The sequence below is a fragment of the Panicum virgatum genome, chromosome 2K, assembly GCF_016808335.1.
Source record: "Panicum virgatum strain AP13 chromosome 2K, P.virgatum_v5, whole genome shotgun sequence".
NCBI lineage: Eukaryota > Viridiplantae > Streptophyta > Magnoliopsida > Poales > Poaceae > Panicum > Panicum virgatum.
This window is the reverse complement of record NC_053137.1, coordinates 54,184,592-54,203,935: the sequence shown is the minus strand read 5'-3', so window position 1 is coordinate 54,203,935 and position 19,344 is coordinate 54,184,592. Positions and strand designations below refer to the sequence as shown.

The window sequence follows — 19,344 nt, the reverse complement described above, 5'->3', positions numbered from 1 at the left end:
GCCCTGGCAATCACAAGTGAGCAATCAGATTGCTAATATACTATAGCAACGCTAATTATTATCAGTAACTACACATAAATGTACAACTAATCACTCCTAATAATAATTAAATTGATTGCTAAACTACTGTTTCAACAAAATACTTTCTACAATTTTCTAATATTTTCTAAAAAAAATTAATATTATCTTCCAATTTTTAAGACTTTCTAATACTTCTCTAATAATTTTCTAATACTTTTTAATACTTAATCTAACACTAAATGTACTGTATCAACACTAATCATTACAAGTAACTGCACCTAAATGTACCACTAATCACTCCTAACAATAATTAAATTGATTACTAATCTACTGTTTCAACAAAAATAATTACAACATAATCTATTAGTAAAGCGTAGAAGAATTTTGGTTACCTACAGTCGCCGGCTCGAAAATCCGGCAGGGCTTCGCCTCTGTCCCTCCCTCCCTCTTTTTTCTTGGTTTCTGGAATTTTAGTGATGCAAATGAGGGGTGGGGGACCAGCCAACCCTTATATATAGGTGGGAGAGCCGGTCGCCCAGTAGCCGGACGGCCAGGGCCGGCCGCCCAACTGCCGGGCAGCCCGGGAGGGCCGGGCGACCGTCCCCAGGAACCTCCGCGCAATTATTTGAGCAAAAGGTTTTGCACAAAAGCCCCTGCGGCCCCGCTGCCGGGCGGCCAGGTCCCGGCCGCCCGGCAACGGGGCGGCCGGGTATATTCCTGTAAATTTCCAAATCAAAAATATATTTTTATAAAAAACGAAAATAAAAAAAAATAAAAAACCGCGGGAACCACTACAGGTACACGTTCATCGTCAAGGCGTGCGCCGGCGCGGGCCGCGCCGGCCGGGCCGTGCACACGCTCGCGGTCGGAGCCGGGGTCGACCTCGACGTCTTCGTGGGCAACGAATCGGCTCTGGTTCTCTACTACTAGTTAGTTGTACTAGAGAATTTTTATCATTAATTACTGAATTAAATGAAGACTGTTTGTAAAACTAACTCTACAACCCTATGCTACTTCACGAGAGAAATCTAATAAAACATTTAACCGCTTGATTAGAGAATGGTTACTGTAGTATCACTATAGCAAATCATTGATTAATTACCGTCATTAGATTCGTCACGAAAAATTACACTCATCCCTAAAAATTTTTTGCAAATAAACTTCATTTAATACTCCATGCATGCAAGATTTTTTTAAAAAAAATGTGCGTGCTAATAACTAGCACAATCCAAACAAAGCCCATGTTCAAAACGGGTGGTACAATCGTAATGGAAGTGGAATCACCGTCAAGGATCCTATTAGGGTTCATTTACAGACGCTGGGAGAACTCGCAGAGGAACAACTCTACAAACACCATTAACAACTTGGGCTTTCCCTGCGCCAACTATGGATGATTACAGGTATGATACAAATTTTGCGACAATCCCGCCAAGTTTAGACAGTCACAAAGTTCACAGGTAGATATGGTCCAGCATCAACTCCGAAAAGGTCAATTGTTTGTATGTAATGCTACATGGTTAGCGAATCAGGAAGTGAAGTTGGAGCTCCAAGAATCTTGCCGCCAACGTCAGGAAAGCATTCTTGGTCTGGCAGTGAGACGATCTTACCATCATCCTCCACCTTGACTGGGTACTTGAGGAGGTGCCCTTGTAGTGTTCTCATTTCTTCAGCTGTAAACCTTTGCCAGTTCTCTTCAGCTATTTGATTCACAAACCTTACACAGTCCAAACTCGTAGGATCCTTGAAGCGATCATCAACCATTCCAAGGTGCTCTGCCCAGAGAGACGTTCTGTATCCATATACCTGAAGGGAAAAAATGATACGTGGGTAAAGGAAAATGATATGGAGCAGTTGCATAATAGCATTATTTTTAAGTGTATGGTTGTACAATCAGTAGTCAATTAGCAATATTTCGTTTTTCAAAAACTTAGCAATGTTTCAGTAAGCAATTTGCTGTAAAGAACACTTGATCTCGAGGACCAAGGTTGTAGAATCATCAACATTGCAGTAAGCAATTTGGTAGAAAGAAGGCGTTATCTTGAGAGCCAAGCCACGAACCTGGCCATGAGGATGTCTATTCTTTGTAGACCATGCGTAATGAGGCTGGTATGCCCCCATTGCAATTTCAGTATCTCTAGAACCTGCCAGGGATCTCTGGTTGATGTTTGCCGAACCCAGAATGACGTATTCATCATCCACAATCATCCCTTTTGCATGAACATAGATCATGAACCGCCGATATTTTGTAGCTAAGGCCTGTAGGTTTTAAAAGCAGAAGAAAAAATAAAATAAGAATGTGACTGCTTCTTAAATTATTAAGGAGAAAAACAAATAGAACTAGGCTCAGGACAACATGGCAGTATGGCGCGTTGTGTATGCGTGCCAGTTCTTCAAAGGCTTCAAAGCTGACAAGGGCCCAGTATAACATATTAAAATATACTCCCTCCGTCCCTAAATAAGTATCGCTGTTGGTGTGCGTGACACAAGTTTGACTCAATTTGTAGAAAATACGCGCAGCATTTGTAGCTTCAAATAAATTTATTAAAAAACTAGATTCAAAGATCTTTCTAATGATACTAATTATGTGCCATAAGTATTAATATTTTTAATATATATTTTGTCAAAGTTGTTTCTCGGGAAACGAAAGCGACAGTTATTTAGGGACGGAGGGAGTCGTTAACAGCAAAAATATATCAAACTGAGGAGATTTCATTTGTATCAACATTTGTCATTCCTGGCATCCTAAATTACAACAATCAGGCAAGAATCATTGCAAAAGGTAAACCAATACAGCACACAAAAATAATACTCTCAGACATCTGACATTCAGAACAACTCAACAAGCAGGATCGACGAAGTAGAGATTACTATAACATCAGTAAACTAAATCAACTTAAGCTATGCAGTGTGTGATCCAAGACAAAAGATACTGATGCATCCATTCTCGCCAAAAGACAGCATTTACCAGCCTAGCCAAACAGGTTATGGTAAGAAGGCAATTCTCCAAGCCAATGTATCAGCATTTGGGGAAACTTCTCCTTATGAACTTACACTATTTTAAGGAGTAAACACTAAACACTATCCTATTAATATGCACATGAGTAGATGGTGGAAAAAAGAAAACAAGTTAGATAAGTTTTTGTATCGGCAACTTCGACATTTTTTTTTGTTTGAAGAATGAGAAAAGAAGTGCAACAGTAGATTACCGCTGCACTTTTATCTGAAGATTTCTCTGACTCCAGGCTGCCATTTGATGTTGGTTCTTCCCGATTTCCAAGACAAAAGAAGTTCAAGTAATCTTGAGGGTGCAAATCCTTAATGTCCATTGCCTTAAGTTCATCTGCAATTATTTTATACATCATCTCCATTGTCTGGGCCTGTAAGATGGAGACAAATCATGAACATAGTTAGTTGCTAAATTCCAATTTCGTTGATGCTGTTGCTGTGACATACTCTCTTTTAAAAAGAGATGAAAAACTTGTTTTGATTTTTAAGGAAACTGGCAAACTTAGCAAATGTGACTGTAAGCCTACTCACTATTCTGTAAATGTACAATTTTTGCATAAGTACATAATAGATTATAATGAATCAAGAGCAAAGTTTTTTTGTCCACAGTGTAATACACCAGTCTCTCAATTCTATGAAATTAAATACACTGTATCGCCAAGTTTAGAAAGCGCTATGATGATACTGGTATATATATAATCCTCGAAATTTCACTAAACTATTACTTGCCTTACACAACATGGAACATGGAAAGTCTGCAATGAGGCGAGTAAGAACTCAGAAGACCTCACAATAGATTATAATGAATCAAGAGCAAAGTTTTTTTGTCCACAGTGTAATACACCAGTCTCTCAATTCTATGAAATTAAATACACTGTATCGCCAAGTTTAGAAAGCGCTATGATGATACTGGTATATATATAATCCTCGAAATTTCACTAAACTATTACTTGCCTTACACAACATGGAACATGGAAAGTCTGCAATGAGGCGAGTAAGAACTCAGAAGACCTCACAACAGTTTAAATCGTTTGGCCCAATTGGTACCACTAATACATAAAGGAATTTACCTGGAAGAAAAGGATTTCTTGCACAGATGCTGCAGTAGGGACTCCTTCAGGCCACATTGGTATCACTACGTACACTGCAAAGCGTTCTCCTGCTCTAATCTTACTTGCAATTTTGAGGGCTAATTCTATTGGTATCAGATTGTCAGCACCTGCCACATAAATATCATGTAGCATACTTAAACATTAACAGTTAAGTCAAGAAGCAGTAGAACAGCGCTAAATATGAAACAAAGAGAATGTGACCTACCTAAAACAGATTTTTTTAAAATACAATACAGTTAACCTACACACGGTCCGTTTTCCTCCCACTTTTTACAGTAGAAGATATACATATAAGTATATAACTACAGTGTAAATGTAACTAAAATATCCATGAAAAGCAGGCAGAATGAAAACAAAGAAAAAGGTTAAACCTGAATTCACATAGGATGGCCAAGCATATGAAGAACCAAGAAAGTATTGATTCTCGATATAAATGAAATGCTGTGCAGATCTGATTGCCCGGACATATGCAGTGTGAATGCTCTTATCAATTACCAGGTTCTTGCGGCACACGAGATTCTGCAGAGATGCATTGAGTAGTTAGTACCTGTAACAGTTTTAAAACAGTACAGGACGAGTGAAAGGGGCAACACCAGCATTAAAAGAGCTAAAACTTTATTGAACATTCACAATGAGACAATGAGTATATTCTCCGTCATCACTGAAGAAGACAGAAAATAGAGAAGTTGACTAACCAGCTTTGAAGCTTCTTTGGAATCACTAGGAAATCCTTTTAGCGAACCAGAGTCAATTGACCGGAATACCTGCATAGTTAAGAAAAATACATCAACCACTCCAGAAAATTTCAAAATTATTTTGACAAAAAAAATAGAACTTAAAAGGCAGCATGACAACCTGAACATGCCAATTTTCAGGATCATCTTCTTTTGAAACCCACAAAGTAGGATGATCATTTGGAACATTACGTGAAGGACTTAGTATCCATGAGATACGCTCCAGCTTAATTAAAGCATCATCTTTCCAATGGGATACACTCCTAAAACGGTCACGCCATTTTGTTGCCTTTCGCCACCTCTGTTCAAAATTTTTCAAGACATCGTAGGCAGCAGGACCATCAATCCTGCAATGTAAATCATGCCATGGTTGTCTAGGTCCCTTTGCACCTGCCTGCATCAGGTGAATACATATGATTATAAGAAACATCAAAAGCTTGATGCATGTAATGTACTACATGAAAGTATTCAAGATCGACAGCAGGGATGAAGCCAGGAATCATACAAAAGGGGGGCCAACTAGTAACATTTTTGCAATGCATAGACGAGTAGTAATCTCCCAACCAATTTGACATAGCAAATACATGAGAACACAAGAGTTTACATTGCACAAGAGGGGATAGCTTCGTCCATATGCTGAGGAGCCTCATTCACAAGCTCCATTCTTTGAGATGCATAGAAATTTAGAACATGCTAGCACAAAATAACTCACCGAAAATGTAGGATTATGATAATCATTTTCGAATACTGTGTCAAGATCTTTGAAAAGCCTGTGTTCCGGCGTGTCATAGCGACCATCACAAAGATCTAGGCCCCCGATGAAAGCTGTAACTTTCCGCTTGTTTCCCCATGCTTGTGTATCAACCAGCACACATTTTTGATGGTGTGTAAACAAAGTTCCAACAACCTGCCAGCTACAAATTCAATATTATCAAGTGCATCCAAATATTCAAATATTTAACGTGAAATGTAATAAAGAAACTATTTGAGAGAGAAAAATCCCAATTGTTGCAATCCTGTTCTCCATTTAGTTGACCCATCCCCATTAAAAAAAGGCACTTATGCCGTTATGGTCTGCTAACAGGTAATGCAAGTTAGTTACGGTTTGAGGATCCGTTCGTACGAAATTGAATGATGGGCTCCAAAAGAAGAGTGTGAGTTGAAGAAGAAACGGATGACTTTTGGGCTCTGTTTGTTCTTTCTATTGAGCAAAACAATAGAAGATCCTAATGCAAAGATGAACTAAAAAGAAAAAAACCATAAATTCTTGCTCAAAACTTGCCTGTTGTTTGAAAATGCTCAGCTTATTGCTAGCATATCGAGGAGAAAGAACACATATGACTGAGGAATGCTTGAAAAACTTCCGAGTTTCTTCATCATGAGTTGCCATAACTCCACCCTGTGCAAGCATAGGAAGGTTTCTTAAAGATAATACCATAGGGAAAAATTCGCAATAGGAAGGAATATCATGTTTCAATAGATTCAGAAAAACACGGCTTAGATCCGCATTTGCCTATGATGCATGGTCAGAGTTTATGGCAAATTGAAAGCAGATAATGGATGAAAGCTAAATGTCCATGTATTGAACAGAGCGTTTTCACATTCTGTTACAAACTTACAACAGGCAACTATTTGTAATTAACATGTCAACTTGGTTCCATGTATGGATTGACTCGAGCGCACCAATTCCTTGACGATGAGTCAACATCACATACATGAATTCCTTGCCCAACGAGTCAACATCACATAAACTGGAAGTAAAAGGTATGTGGAAAACTAGATTATGGAGTCTCACCGTCTTGATGAAAAACTTGTCATGTGAAGTTTTGTCATCCCACACGAGCAGGCACACTCTGACGCCCTCCTGCGACTTGAACTTGAGCAGGTCCCCCAGGGTAAGGTCGCCACCCTCAGGCAATGGCCGCGATGGCGACCGCTCGCGCACGAGCCGCACCTTGTCGTACACCGACCAGCCGACGATGTATATCATGTGGTGCGCCTCTAGGATGGCGTGGCAGATGTCCTCCCAGCACGCGTTGTGCTCGAACATCTTACCGTTCTCGAGCTCAATCTCCGGCAAATCCCCTTCCTTGACGTGCGCGTCCTGGTACAGCGTGACTTGGCCCCCGTGGCGGAGCGGGAAGTAGGAGTCCTTGATGCCGCTGTGCTCGGGGTCCCCGGGGATGCCGTGCCGGTATGCCGGGTTTTCAGCGATGTGCTGGAAGCGGAAGCGGAGGCGCAGCGCGGTGTCGGGCTTGTACGGCTTGCCGTTGGTGCCGATGACGGGGTACCAATCCTCGACCTCTTCGCCCCTGGCGACGAGGTCGGCCGGCACGGTGACGGTGCCGATGAGCTGCGCGCCGAAGGTGTCGTTGTCCTTGACCTGGAACTCGAGCGCGGCGGCGCGGTGCGCGAGCGGCACGGCGAAGCGCTCCTCCCAGACGGGCTCCTGGCAGTTGGGAATGACGGCGGTGCGCGCGACGACGGCGCCGGACACGGACAGCGTGACGTAGGGGTCGCTGGTGATGATCTTCCGGTGGTGCTGGCGGGCGCCACCAGAGGCGCCGCGCGCGGCGGGGGGCGGCTGCTTGGGCCCGCACGAGGTGGGCGGGCGGCAGGCGGCGAAGCACCGGCGGACTTGCTCGGAGAAGAGGTCCATGTTGGGCAGCAGGCGCGCCTCGAGGATCCAGAGGTCGAGGTCGCCGTGCAGGAGCACGGGCTTCGCCGGAGACTCGCCGCCGGACGACGACGCCATCGCCGGCGACGGAGCCTCGCGGTCGAGGGGGCGCGCGGGACGCAGACGGGCGAGCGCCTAGGCAACCAACCGGAGCCCTCCGACCCTGGACGCCCCTCTTATAGCGCAGCGCCCTCCGCGGCGGGGATTCCGGCGGGCGGGCGGGCGGGCGGCCTCGGCTCCGCCCGCAAACGGCAGCGTTTTGCGGGAGGAGGGGGGAGGCGGCGGCGAGGCGGGCGGGCGGGTTCGGCTGGATCTCGAGATTTGGCAATTTAGCCTGAAATAGCATGCGATCACACTTAATTTATCAGAAGCGCTTGAGCCTTATTTTTTCCTTTTTATCACTACTACTCCCATCCCAGTGTCATTTCTCCGGACTCCGGGTAGTGAACTGCAAAGACTCGCGGGATATGGGATGGCCGCCGGATGGGGTGGGAGCGTGTGGTCTAGGGCCGTAAATGGTAGGAATATTTTTCGATTCTATTCGAATTCGATTCGGTATAGAAGAATTTTTATCCGTTTGTATATGATTTCGAGTATCTAATATTCGTAACCGATTCGTATTTGAATGTTCAAAAATTATATTTTTATGATGTCGGTATCTATTACAATCTTATCTAACAAAAACTAACACTATTCGTATTCAATTTCGTATTCAAATATAAATATAAAAACAAATACAATATTAATGATATTCGTCCGTATCCGATCCGTTTTAATCCCGGTGTGTGCGGTGCGCCGCGAAACGCATCGCAACGGTCGCCTGAACGGTCCTGGCAGGTGGGGCACGCCACGCCGGATCGCGGGCGGGGGCGCGGGGCCAAACGGCATAGGCGTGCGGCCGTGGCATGGCTTGATTCGCGGGCCTGGCCACCTGCGGGCGCCGAGCGGATGGGATGGATTTGGATATGCAGGCAGGACCGCAGGAGGCAGCGCGTGAGGCCAGCCAGGATCATGTGGCCCGCCCGGCCGCCCGGCGGCCTTCTTGAAGCGGGCGAGGACGAGAAGGCAGCCCACGCTGGTTGCGTCCGCCCGCAATCGGGGCGGGGGCGGTTGGTGCGGTGGGCGGCGGGCACGGGGGCACGTCGTGCGCACGGCCGCGGTGGCGTGCTCCCGCGGGTAGCGGGGCGGAGGAGGAGAGGTCAAACGGTGCCGCACGAGGTGGCTCGAGGTGGAGGTGGACGCGCGGCGTGGCGCGCGCGTCCGGCCGCCCCGCTCGGCTTCGGGAGTGTCCGGGGCTCCTACAGCGACCGTTTCACTCGCTGCTGCGCTAGCTCCGGTCCAGCCGCCAACCGCTTCAGAACGACAGAGCATCCAACAAAGATGTTTGTTGTTCGTTGTTACGCCCTTTTCATCCAGAAAAGATGTTTGTGTCGGATAGAATGTGTCTCTCCCCAGCTCCCTGGTTACTTTTGGTGCTTCTTTCCTTCGCAGGCCGCTTGCTGACGACGCCAACTTTTCTTGCCAACAAAAGGGCAGTGCGCTGCCGCTGAGGTTCTGATAACTGAGGGGATCGAGGGAGGGACAGATTCCCTTCCCGTTCTTCCGCCTCGCTGCAGGCCTGCTGCATGTCTCTGATGTTGGTGAAACTTCCGTCTCTCTTCCATCTCCAAAGTTTCAGAGGGGGTCAGTTGTTCCTTTTGCGGATGGCTCCCATGGAATTAGGCAAAGGCGCAGCCTCACAGGTGCTGTAAAAGGTAAGTGGGGACGGCGTCTTCCTCTCTGCAACTTGTACCGAAATGGTGATCACGATGAGATCCATGAAAGCGATGTCACGCCTAATGCTGATCCGTGTCATCAGTACCAGCAGGCGAGCGGACTGTCAGAACCCGGCGGCCCGCCCGCCGGGAAAACACAGTGACGCCACGTTGGCATAAGCAAAGCAGATGAATCTAACGAGCCTAATTAAAATCTTTTCATATTTGAAGTATTAAATATAAACTAATAACAAAACTAATTACAGAGCTCGTCTGTAAACTACGAGATGAATCTAATGGGCCTAATTAATCTATCATTTGTGTATGATTACTGTAGTATTTTAGTGTCTAATCATAATCTAATTAGGCTCATTAGATTCATCTCGTAATTTATAAGCAAACTATGCAATTAATTTTTTATTTCATCTAGATTTAATACTCCATGTATATAAGATTTTTGTCGATGTGATAGTTTTGGAATTTTGAATTTTACAACTAAATAAGACCTTTTTCACTTTGCAATTCTTGTCTGAGATTGTGATGACGCGACCGGCCGTTGCTGCAAGGAACTTGATTATAGAAAAAGGAAAAACGTTGCTGGCACTGCAAGCGTGTGGCTTTCCTTGTACGCGCCACGTACCATGATGACACACAACCAAAAACAGCAACGTCAGGTCACGACGATTAGATCAGCGGCTGACTTTGATGCGGCCTGGACCTTCTTTTAATATTTTCGGGCCGCCTACTTTTCCCTGAAGATGCTGCGCTGAGGCATATCTTTCACGGCCAACAAAATTTGGCACACAAGAAATCATCTGCGCCTGGTTTAGATCAAGAAAAAAACGATTAGGCCAGCGGCATCCTTTCCCATGGCCAGGGGAAAATCGTCATTTTTAAAAATAAAAAAACTATGCGCTTTGCTTAAACTATAAGAGTGGCATACGTAGTATATCCTTGTGGCATAAACTAGGACAGCACTTGGCCTTATTGCCGTGATTCCGAATCCCCAAACAGCTTTCTGAAGTTTTTCTTCTGAAGTTCGTCCGCTCCATGCGCTACTGTGGTCTGGTCACTAGCTCCCAAGGGCTATGTTTAGTTGCAAAAAAAATGTAAAAAGTGTTTGCGAAAAGTACTCTAACATTTTTTATGTGATGAATATTGTCTTATCATAGACTAACTAGACTCAAAAGATTCATCTCGCAACGTAAATCAAAATTATGCAATTAGTTTTTTTATTTACCTACATTTAATACTCCATGCATGAATCATTTGTTATATTTAATGTTTCGATGTGATTTCGATGTAATGGAAAATTTGAAATAGTTGGGGGAACTAAACACAGCCAAGATAGGAACGCTGCGATCGATGGCGAACCCAGCTGTGGTGTTGTCAAAAGCAAGGATCTATCCTTGCTGGCATCGCTGACCGGGCCAGCGTGATCGGATCGCACGCCCGCGCACAGTTTCCTTGGACTCGCCGGCTCGTAATGTCAGCAGGCTAGCTGAGCTGCCTCCATCTCGGCGCGGCGTCGTTCTTTTTTCGCCCTCGCGACAACAAACAATGGGCTGGCCCGTGGCCACGGACCTTCGAGGACGTCAGAGATCAGATCCAGGAGCCGAGCAGGCCGCGGCATGGTGGGGAGAAAGATAAAAGGGAGAGCACACGATGCGTCGATGCGTTATCCTTCCACATCTCTCTGTCACCGTCTCTTGCCCAGAGTTCACCTAACCAATCGGTCTCCGGTAACCGCCGGGCTCCGGTTCCGGTTTACCGAACCGGTTGCACTGGTTATCGGTAGAAATCGGTCAAATTCAAATTTAAATTAAAAAAACTCAGTTCAACCGGTTCGTACTGGTATACCGACCGGTTAGCCGGTTTACCGGTCGGTTTGACCGGTTTACCGGCCGGTTTGACCGGTTTGAATTCAAATCTAAATTTAAAATCGCATGTGTAACCGGTTTACCTACCGGTTAGACCGGTTTACCAAGTGGGCCTTAATGGGCCGTCTCATTTTTTCCTTTTCTTTTTTGTTTTAACTTTAAATGCCCGAAAAGTATGTTAAATGAACGAATTTTTGAGAAAATTTGGCACCATTAGATTCGTTGCACCTTGAAGTATTTTTAGAAATTTTTTGGGGAATTTTTTTATTTTTTGGAATTCAAATTTAAATTTTGAATTTGGGCCCAAACCGGAACCGGACCGGACCGGTTTGACCCGATCAAACCAGACCGGTTACCGACGATTCGGTTAACCCTGCTCTCGCCGCGACCGTGACAGACACTTGTCTGTCTCTGCTCTCTACTGAATTTGAGTATACGTATTCGTGGCTCATCTGTCTTGAGACGTTCAGATATTTTTTCCATCCGCCGATCCATTGCGCGTCCTGCTAGACGCCGATCCAGCTCGTGAACCTCGAGGGGTTTCTGCGTCGTCGTGACTAGTGGCCGTCCGATCCGATCGATGTCGGCGTCGACGCCCATACGACCAGACCTAGGTCAGGTGCAAGCGCCAAGAGGCAGGTCTCTCTCTGGAACGAACAGCGACCGGCTCAGGGGTCTGGCCAGTGCCCATTGCCTACGTGGAACGCCCCCCATCACTTGGCGGCAGCTCATGCCGTGACAGTGCGAACTGTGAGATCGAAAGCCCAACAATACAAGTGGAATGCAGACAAGTGGCCCAAGTCGTAGGACAGTGCCGGTTTCCATCGGTGACGAAACCTGTGGTGGAAATGGAATCCGGGGGCAGAATTTGTGTCGCAAGGTACTATGTACTCCCGTCCGTAGGGGTTTCGGAGGCGCGGTCTGATCCGGGGGGAAAAGAAGCGCGAGGAAATCTAGACCTGCCACGTCATACTGGCACACGTAGTCATACTGCAATTATTAAACTTGTCGATTTTTGTTTTCGAGGCGGGCGGATTACGAATTGGAATCCTGCGGGCATCCATCCATCCAGGGGCCTGCCTTGTGCGTCTATTTCAAGCAAGAGTTTTGGTAGGCCGCTTGGATCAGGTTTTTAGATGGCCCAGGCTTCCGGCCCACGGTTTCTTGCCCACTGCCGTTCGCGACGCTGGCCCACAATCCGCGTCACAGTTAATTACTCCTTTACATGCGTCCGAGCATGCGTGAAACGTGTTAAATGCATATGACGATTAGGCAAAGACAAGAACCCCCTCTTTCTGCTTTTGTCTTGTTGGAGCCACCAGTGATCTGTAGGAGTATTCTGCTTTTTCTGTCCCCATCTTTTTCATTTTTTTTGAATAAAATCCATCTTTTTCAAACATCTCCCAGGTTTTCCTGAGCACGCGTCCACAACCACAATATAAACAAGCATCGCTAGAGGAAATATACGGACCATCAGTGTTAGTTCGATTAAAAAAAATTCTCTGTGGACCGAGAAAAAGAAAAGTAGCACTGCTGAATCTTCTGATGCTGAATCATCATCATCAGTTTCGTAATGCATGAATGGAACCTGGATTTCCTACTGATGCCATCTTCAGATCACATGAGTTGGACCAGTATTGCATCAGTAATTGTACGTACGACCGGTCTGGGTTGGCCTTCCCATAACTGGTTTTTCAACGTTCACTTGTGCTGACCAAACTTGTCGAAACTCCACCCTGAATGATAAACAACAGGTGGATACGGTAAAACTACAGCTGACTCCTATTGGTCTGTTCAAACTAATTGTGCACATTCATGATTTATCCTTGTATATTGCGATCACAATGCATACTCTGTTTATTTTTAATATAGTAGTAGTAATTCGCAATTGGCATCTACCTAAAACTAAAATTGACATTGTTTATTTTTTAAGTAACTATACGCAAATCAAGAATTTCAAGATGCCGCAGATTAGGCCTGGATTTCAGCTTGGACTGATTATTCCTATAAATTCGCCCCAAATTAGCATTAAATCATTGCACTCCAAACAATCATGTTCACATTCTGGATTGGTATGCTGGACTCCAGACTGTCATGCTCATGTGCAGAAAAAAAATAAAAGGAAGAAATTTCTGAGACAAACACTCTGTTTAATTTACTTTCTTTCCAGAGACGAGCACCGCATTTACAAAATCAACCAAAACTTGTAGGATCATCACACAAGCGTGTCCAGCTGTACAAACTAGAGAACACAGGAAATTGGCACGCAGAGGCGAGCATGCATGCAAGGAACAAGGAGCATGCCGGCCGATCGCTGCTAGGCTAGCCTAAGGAAGCCGAAGCGGAGTGGGAGGAGCCATGGGGCGCCGCCTCCACAGGTTGACCTCCTTCCTGGGCTCGGACGCCACCACCCCGCCGCCGAGCGTGAGCGGCGCCGAGTGCGCCACGAACCCCTCGTCGTCGTCCTCCCAGTCGCTGCACCCACTGCTCCTCATGTCCACCTCCTGCTGCCGCCAGTCGAAGTCCTGGAACGCGGCTCGGCCGCTCGCGAACCGCTTCATCTGCCCGAGCCCCGCCGGCGCCGGCGCCGCCACGGCGCAGCTGCCGTTGGCGCAGCCGTCGTCCTTCGACGACGACCGCGACCTGCTGCGCCGGAAGAAGGACATCCGCTTCACGAACGAGCCCCTGGGCCCGCCGCGGGGCTTGGTCCCCTCCGCTGGCCGCGGCGGCAGCGGGCAGGCGGCGCCGTTCTTGCCGCAGGGGTTGACCTTCTTCTGGCGCCTGGAGCTGCTGCGCTTGATCTGGCCGATGCAGGAGACCTTGGGCGACGACGGCTCGGGCGTCCGGTACCCCGAGCGGTGCTTGGCCCTCCTGCCGCGGGCCTCCGGCGGGACGATGGAGACGATGGGCCCCGAGAAGGCGTTGCGGTGGTTGAAGGAGGACCTGCCGCCGCGGGAGGGGAAGCTGGAGGAGAAGGACGCGACGGTGGAGCGGAGGAAGGAGGCCAGCCCGGCGGCCGTGAAGCTCCTGGACCTCGCGTGCTTCCGCTGCTTCTTCTCCATCATCGGTCGAATGGCCGGTGGGTGTAGATTCCTTGCCTCGTGAAGCCTCGGACTCTCGGGTCGATGCCTTTTGCGTGTCTGGATCAGTCTCAACCGGGGGGCGTGGTTGCTTCTCCGTGTCGATCTCGAGAGGACCTGTGTATATATACTAAATCCTGACGGGGATCGTAGAGCTGCCGCTGCTGGCGTGTGGCGCGGTCAAAGGGAGACGCGGGTAGGTTCGCTGGATCGCGCGCGCGAGCTTGACGGTGGTGGGCAAATCAATTCCGCGGTGAAGCACACAATCGCAGGCGTGTGAGCGTTGAAGCGGTTTTTCTATGACCCCTCCCTGCGGACCTGGTTGCCGCAACCGGAATCCCGCGAGGAGGGAGGGGGCCCGGCAGGGACCTTGTGGCCTTTGTCCGGTTAGGTGGCGCGCCGGCTGTTGGTGCGCGGCGGTTTCCTCCACACGCCACGCCGCGTGACGGGCGCCGCGCCGCCGCCGGTGCGGGCGCGGTAGTGTGAGACTGTGAGCTGGTGGCTGGCCGTGCCGACGCCTTGCTGGCGTGGCAGGTGGGCGGTGCCACATTGCTGGACTGTGGACTGGATGGTGTGAATTGTGATCGCCGGCCGTATTTTTTCATGTGTTAACATCTACTGCTATTAGCTACGGAGGTAGGACGTGGTTAGCACTAAGCAGTGTGTAGCAGAGCACGGAGACGACTCGTTAATAAAAAAAGAGAGATAAAGAAAAACTATTCGCGGCGACGATTTGAATGTGAGGAGGTTTAATTTGTTTGTTACAACCAACTCTACAGATTTCATATAAAGTAATAATGCCACAAATTGACCAACGAGCATGAATGGCTTCTGTCATTACCACGGCCATCAGCTCAACACATTTGCGCACGCTGCGTAAAGACGAAGTCACTAGTCCCATGACAGTATTCCCCGGTCTAGCCTTTGAAAACGTACGTATATAGCTTTTCAAAAAAAAATGTACGTATATACGCAGAGAAGTCGTACCCCTGAACAGATCTTGTACTACTAGTCGTACAGTTTTTTAATTATTGGATTGACCGCGAACTGATGAAAAACGAAGAGGAGAAAACGGCGAAGAGACGGTTCATTCATGACGAAAGCGACGGCGCCCGTAAACCCATCCATCCCTTGGCTGTCGAGATCAACGTTTCCTCCATGGCACGATTGGTTGCGTTCTCATGTTAAGAATCAGCCACGTCAGCTCTCTCGATACGACCGTACCGGCCACGCCACCGCTGCGATTTATTTTAGGGGTGCCACCGGGAGCTCCTATGTATCTTGTAGAAGATAAATAAATTATTTATTTTTAAAATTTATTTGGTCCAATTATCTAATAAAATTTTCTGCAACCACATTCGACATTTTTATATAATTAATTCAATATTTTATTGAATCGGTTCAACATTTGATAACAGAAATGTTGAAATTGTGCAAATGAAATGTTGAAATCGGAGGCATAAAATGTTGAAATGTTAAATTTTAAATGTTGAATGGCGACCCAGCAAGCTTCTTCTCCGGCGAGCGGCGGCTGCATGATGCAGGCAGCGGCAAGTGGCGGCTACGCGCGGCAGGCAGGCGGGGCGGCGGCGCGCGGCAGGCAGTGGCAGGGGGCAGCAGCAGGCAGCCGCGCAACAAGCAGGAGCAGGCAGGGCTGGTAGCGCAGGCGCGAGTGCGCGGTGAGGGCGGCCGGCGGTGATGGCGGCGGGGAGAGACTGAGAGAGAAGCTCGGGGAGAGAGTTAGGGTTTGAATGGAACAAGGATTGTGATTGTTTGTACGAATCTCAAACACTGAAAGATGGGGGGAGGAAAAAAATCTTGTAAAAGATAGATAGGATTGGCGGATGCCACCGTTGCGATTGGACTCTTCTCGTCATCTGTACAAACAGCCCAACCAAGCCCAGCCCAGCCAAAATCTATTCTTTTTTTTGTTGTTTTTTTAGAGTTTTTTTTGTTGTTGTTGAGGGAGGGCAAACCACCAACTTTGCATAGAGCAACAATAATCATGGTCCAAAAATACGATATAGCCCAATAGCTTTTCCTGGTCTTGATGGGCCTAAATTGCTCCAATATTCGACGCACGCTAGCCCACCAAAATCCCAAACCCCCCAAACCCTCTACTCCACTAAGGGTTTACAAAACCGGTGGGAACCGGTCCGGTTTAACCGGTTATCGGTCAAACCGGTCCGGCCCGTTTCTGGTTTGGGCCGGTACCAAACCGGCCCAAATTCAAAATTCAAATTTGAATTCAAAAAAATGAAAAATTCCTAAAAATACTTCAAGGTGTGACGAATCTAATGGTGTCAAATTTTTTCAAAAATTCATTCATTTAGTATAGTTTGCGGAATTTTGAAGTTAAATCAAAAAAGAAAAAAACGACGGCCCATTAAGGCCCACGGCGCTCTGGCGAGGTAGATAGGGTTCTGGACAGAGGTGGGAGGGGTCGCGCGACCCCCAGAACCCTTCCGCCCCCCCCCCCACCCGCTCCCTGTCCGCCGCTCCCAGCAGGCGACCGACGCCCGCAGTCGGGAAGCCGCCCGCCGAGCCCGGCTAGCCGGCTGGTTAGTCCGGTAAGCCGGCCCGGCCTCGGATCTGCTCTCCGACCGGCGCACAGGGGTGGTTAGCCAGCCGGTACGAGCAGCTAGCCGGCCGGTATCACCGGTAAGGCGGTGCGACCGGGAGAGAAGGTAAGAAGTGAATTTTTTTAATAGAATGATTGTTGAGGTGTATGATTTAGAATATTAGATGATTTGTTTTAGGATTTAGGTTAGAGTTAGGTGTATGGCTGATATGTTTTAGGTTTTAGGTAAGATTTAGGTGTATGAATTAGGATTTAGGTAAGATTTGGGTGTAGGATTTAGGATTTTATTTATGTGATTGATATGTTTTTGTTGTCCATGTATGCAGATAGACAATGACAGGCAGAGATGTTGTATGGGAACACTGTGAAAATCTTTATCCCGGATGGCGATGTAACTATTGTCGTACGCAGAAAGGAGGAGGTGGTGCGACTAGATTGAAACAACATTTGGCTGGGCGCGGGGCAGAGGTGGTCCATTGTAGGAATGTGCCACCTGATGTGTGGGACTTCTTTCAGCGTGAAATTAATAGGGCAAGAAGGCAACTGCTGACCGAGCCCGAGAGAGGTTGAGACGGGAGAAGACTGCAGTGGAGGGAAACTATCCCGGTGATGAAGAAGATGAGGAGGCTCAGGTGCAGTGTGTCATGGATCTATCGAGAGCAGAAGCAGAGTTCCGACGGGGGGTGGAACAGAGAGGAGGTGCGTATGAGCGTGGAGGGGGTAGTGGTTCGACGAGGGGGAATGTTATGCAGAAGATGTTTCGAAGGGCCACTTCGCAGAGGGAGAGTTCTGTGGTGGAGGACTATAACTTGGCAGCTTATGGGAGAAGAGGAATGACGCAACCAAGGATTGATACAGGCTCCTGGACGCAGAAGGGTAAGAATGCAAAGGAAGCTATTGGTAAAGCTTGGTCAAAGTTTTTCCATATTGCAGGAGTACCTGGAAGACAGGCTGACAGTCCATACTTTGTCAGCGCGGTTAGGGAGACACATAAGTGGGGTAAGTTTCCTTTCATTGGAATGACACCTATGAGCTTACATTCTTGTATCTCATGATTTTCATATAGTTGTAGGTGAAGGTATCGCATCACCCACTGGACGAGATATTGATGGCAAGTACCTTGATCAGAACGAGCAAGACTTGAAGACGAGGTACGTAAAGTTTCAGAAAGACATGCCTTTATTTGTGAGGAATGTGAGTACTCTATCCTGCCTGTGATGAGTGAATTGTCAACCGTGCGGTGTGATCGTGCGCTTGGTCTTTGGATTGCAGGTACACGGGCGTCGAGTGTCGACGGAGAGTTGTCGTGGAGGAGCTCGAGCCGGGCGGCAGCTGTGGCGTTCACTCCTGGATCGAGGGCGCAAGCGGCGACGGAAGGCGGTTTCTTGGTTTGCGCCACAAAACCAAGGAGGCGGACGGCGGTTTAAGACGCCAAGTCGTGGAGGCAAGGGTGTCGGTCTCGGGACTGGCGGAGGCGACAGGCGTCGACAGCGTCTAGGGCCTCGCTGCAGGCGAGGAGGCGACGGGCGTTGGGCGGCGTCTAGGGCCGTCAGAAGGCCGAGGCGGAAACGGCGTCTAGGGCCACGACGTGGAGGCGAGAATCTTCCCGCGCGAGGAGTTTTGGCGGTTTTCTTAAAACCGGCCACCTACCCGGGTTTCGTGGACCCTCCAAAACCGCGGACTGGAACTTCATCGACGTGGCGGCATCGCAGCAAAGACTTCGAGTCGAAGAAAGAAGCTCCGCCGTCGATCGAGGCTGTACAGCGGGCTGCTGCAGACCCGACCGGTCTGATCGGTCCCATGGACCGGTCTGACCGGTCTGGCCGCAGCAGCTGGGTATAAATACCCCCACCAGCCCGTGGTTGGTTGAGTCTCTTGAGTCTTTTTGTTTTCTCTTCATTTTTCCTTCTCCCTGCCCTTGCTCTAGGTTAGGGCCAAGGACTCCAACGCAAAGAGAGTTTAGATTATAGCTATTCTCTTCATTCTAGTGGGTGGATGATGGGCGGATGGCTCTAGCTGTTGTATAGGTGAATTCCTCTGAGAATTAATGGATGAAATTTGTTTGCGATTCACTTGTGTGTGCTGAGCATCTCGTCCTCCCCTTCTCTCTTGCGTCTTCGGGTTCAATTCTCCTTTTTTGGTGTGTTTCTTGTTTGGAGGAGACCAACTCTTGATTTCGTGGTTTGATGAACTCTTTGGAACGATTCCTATGCTTATAGCCTAGTGCTAAACCCCATGGAATCATGGGTTCTCACGAATTGGCGATTTTGTGTTCTTGAGAAAACCCCAATCCTCTTTGATCTTTCCTCGATTTCTCTCGATCCGCGAATCTTTTGGGTGAGATCTTTTGGGGATATGTTCACGGGGTAGTTACGAAACTTTACACCAAGTTTGGTTTGATTTGGACTTCGTTTGCTCGAGATTCGTGGTTTGAAGGTTTGTTTGCGGGTTTTCTGGACGGCACCGGTCAGACCGGTGGCCGAGACCGGTCAGTCTGGG

The 19,344-nt window shown here is 47.8% G+C and overlaps 2 protein-coding genes across 2 annotated transcripts; both read right to left on the bottom strand.

The window, feature by feature from the left end:
* Positions 1-1,263: 1,263 nt before the first annotated feature.
* On the bottom strand, positions 1,264-7,917 carry LOC120685807 (phospholipase D delta-like). Its single transcript, XM_039967909.1, has 10 exons — positions 6,669-7,917; positions 6,156-6,272; positions 5,586-5,780; positions 4,995-5,267; positions 4,835-4,903; positions 4,511-4,658; positions 4,098-4,246; positions 3,228-3,398; positions 2,080-2,277; positions 1,264-1,824 (listed from the first exon to the last, which is right to left on the bottom strand). The coding sequence occupies exons 1-10, from the start codon at positions 7,626-7,628 to the stop codon at positions 1,531-1,533; spliced, it is 2,574 nt and encodes an 857-aa protein (XP_039823843.1). The 5' UTR covers positions 7,629-7,917; the 3' UTR covers positions 1,264-1,530.
* A 5,400-nt stretch (positions 7,918-13,317) lies between these two features.
* On the bottom strand, positions 13,318-14,527 carry LOC120685800 (uncharacterized protein At1g76070-like). Its single transcript, XM_039967899.1, has one exon. It carries the CDS (start codon positions 14,247-14,249, stop codon positions 13,512-13,514), a length of 738 nt encoding a protein of 245 aa, XP_039823833.1. The 5' UTR covers positions 14,250-14,527; the 3' UTR covers positions 13,318-13,511.
* Between the last annotated feature and the right edge of the window lie 4,817 nt (positions 14,528-19,344).

Coding starts and splice junctions, on each gene's coding strand:
- LOC120685800 (XM_039967899.1), bottom strand. CDS start 14,249: ATGATGGAGAAGAAGCAGCGGAAGCACGCGAGGTCCAGGAGCTTCACG.
- LOC120685807 (XM_039967909.1), bottom strand. CDS start 7,628: ATGGCGTCGTCGTCCGGCGGCGAGTCTCCGGCGAAGCCCGTGCTCCTG. Junction 4,904..4,994: donor CTGAAAATTGGCATGTTCAG/GTTGTCATGCTG, acceptor TTAACTATGCAG/GTATTCCGGTCAATTGACTC. Junction 4,247..4,510: donor GCCATCCTATGTGAATTCAG/GTTTAACCTTTT, acceptor TTTATGTGGCAG/GTGCTGACAATCTGATACCA.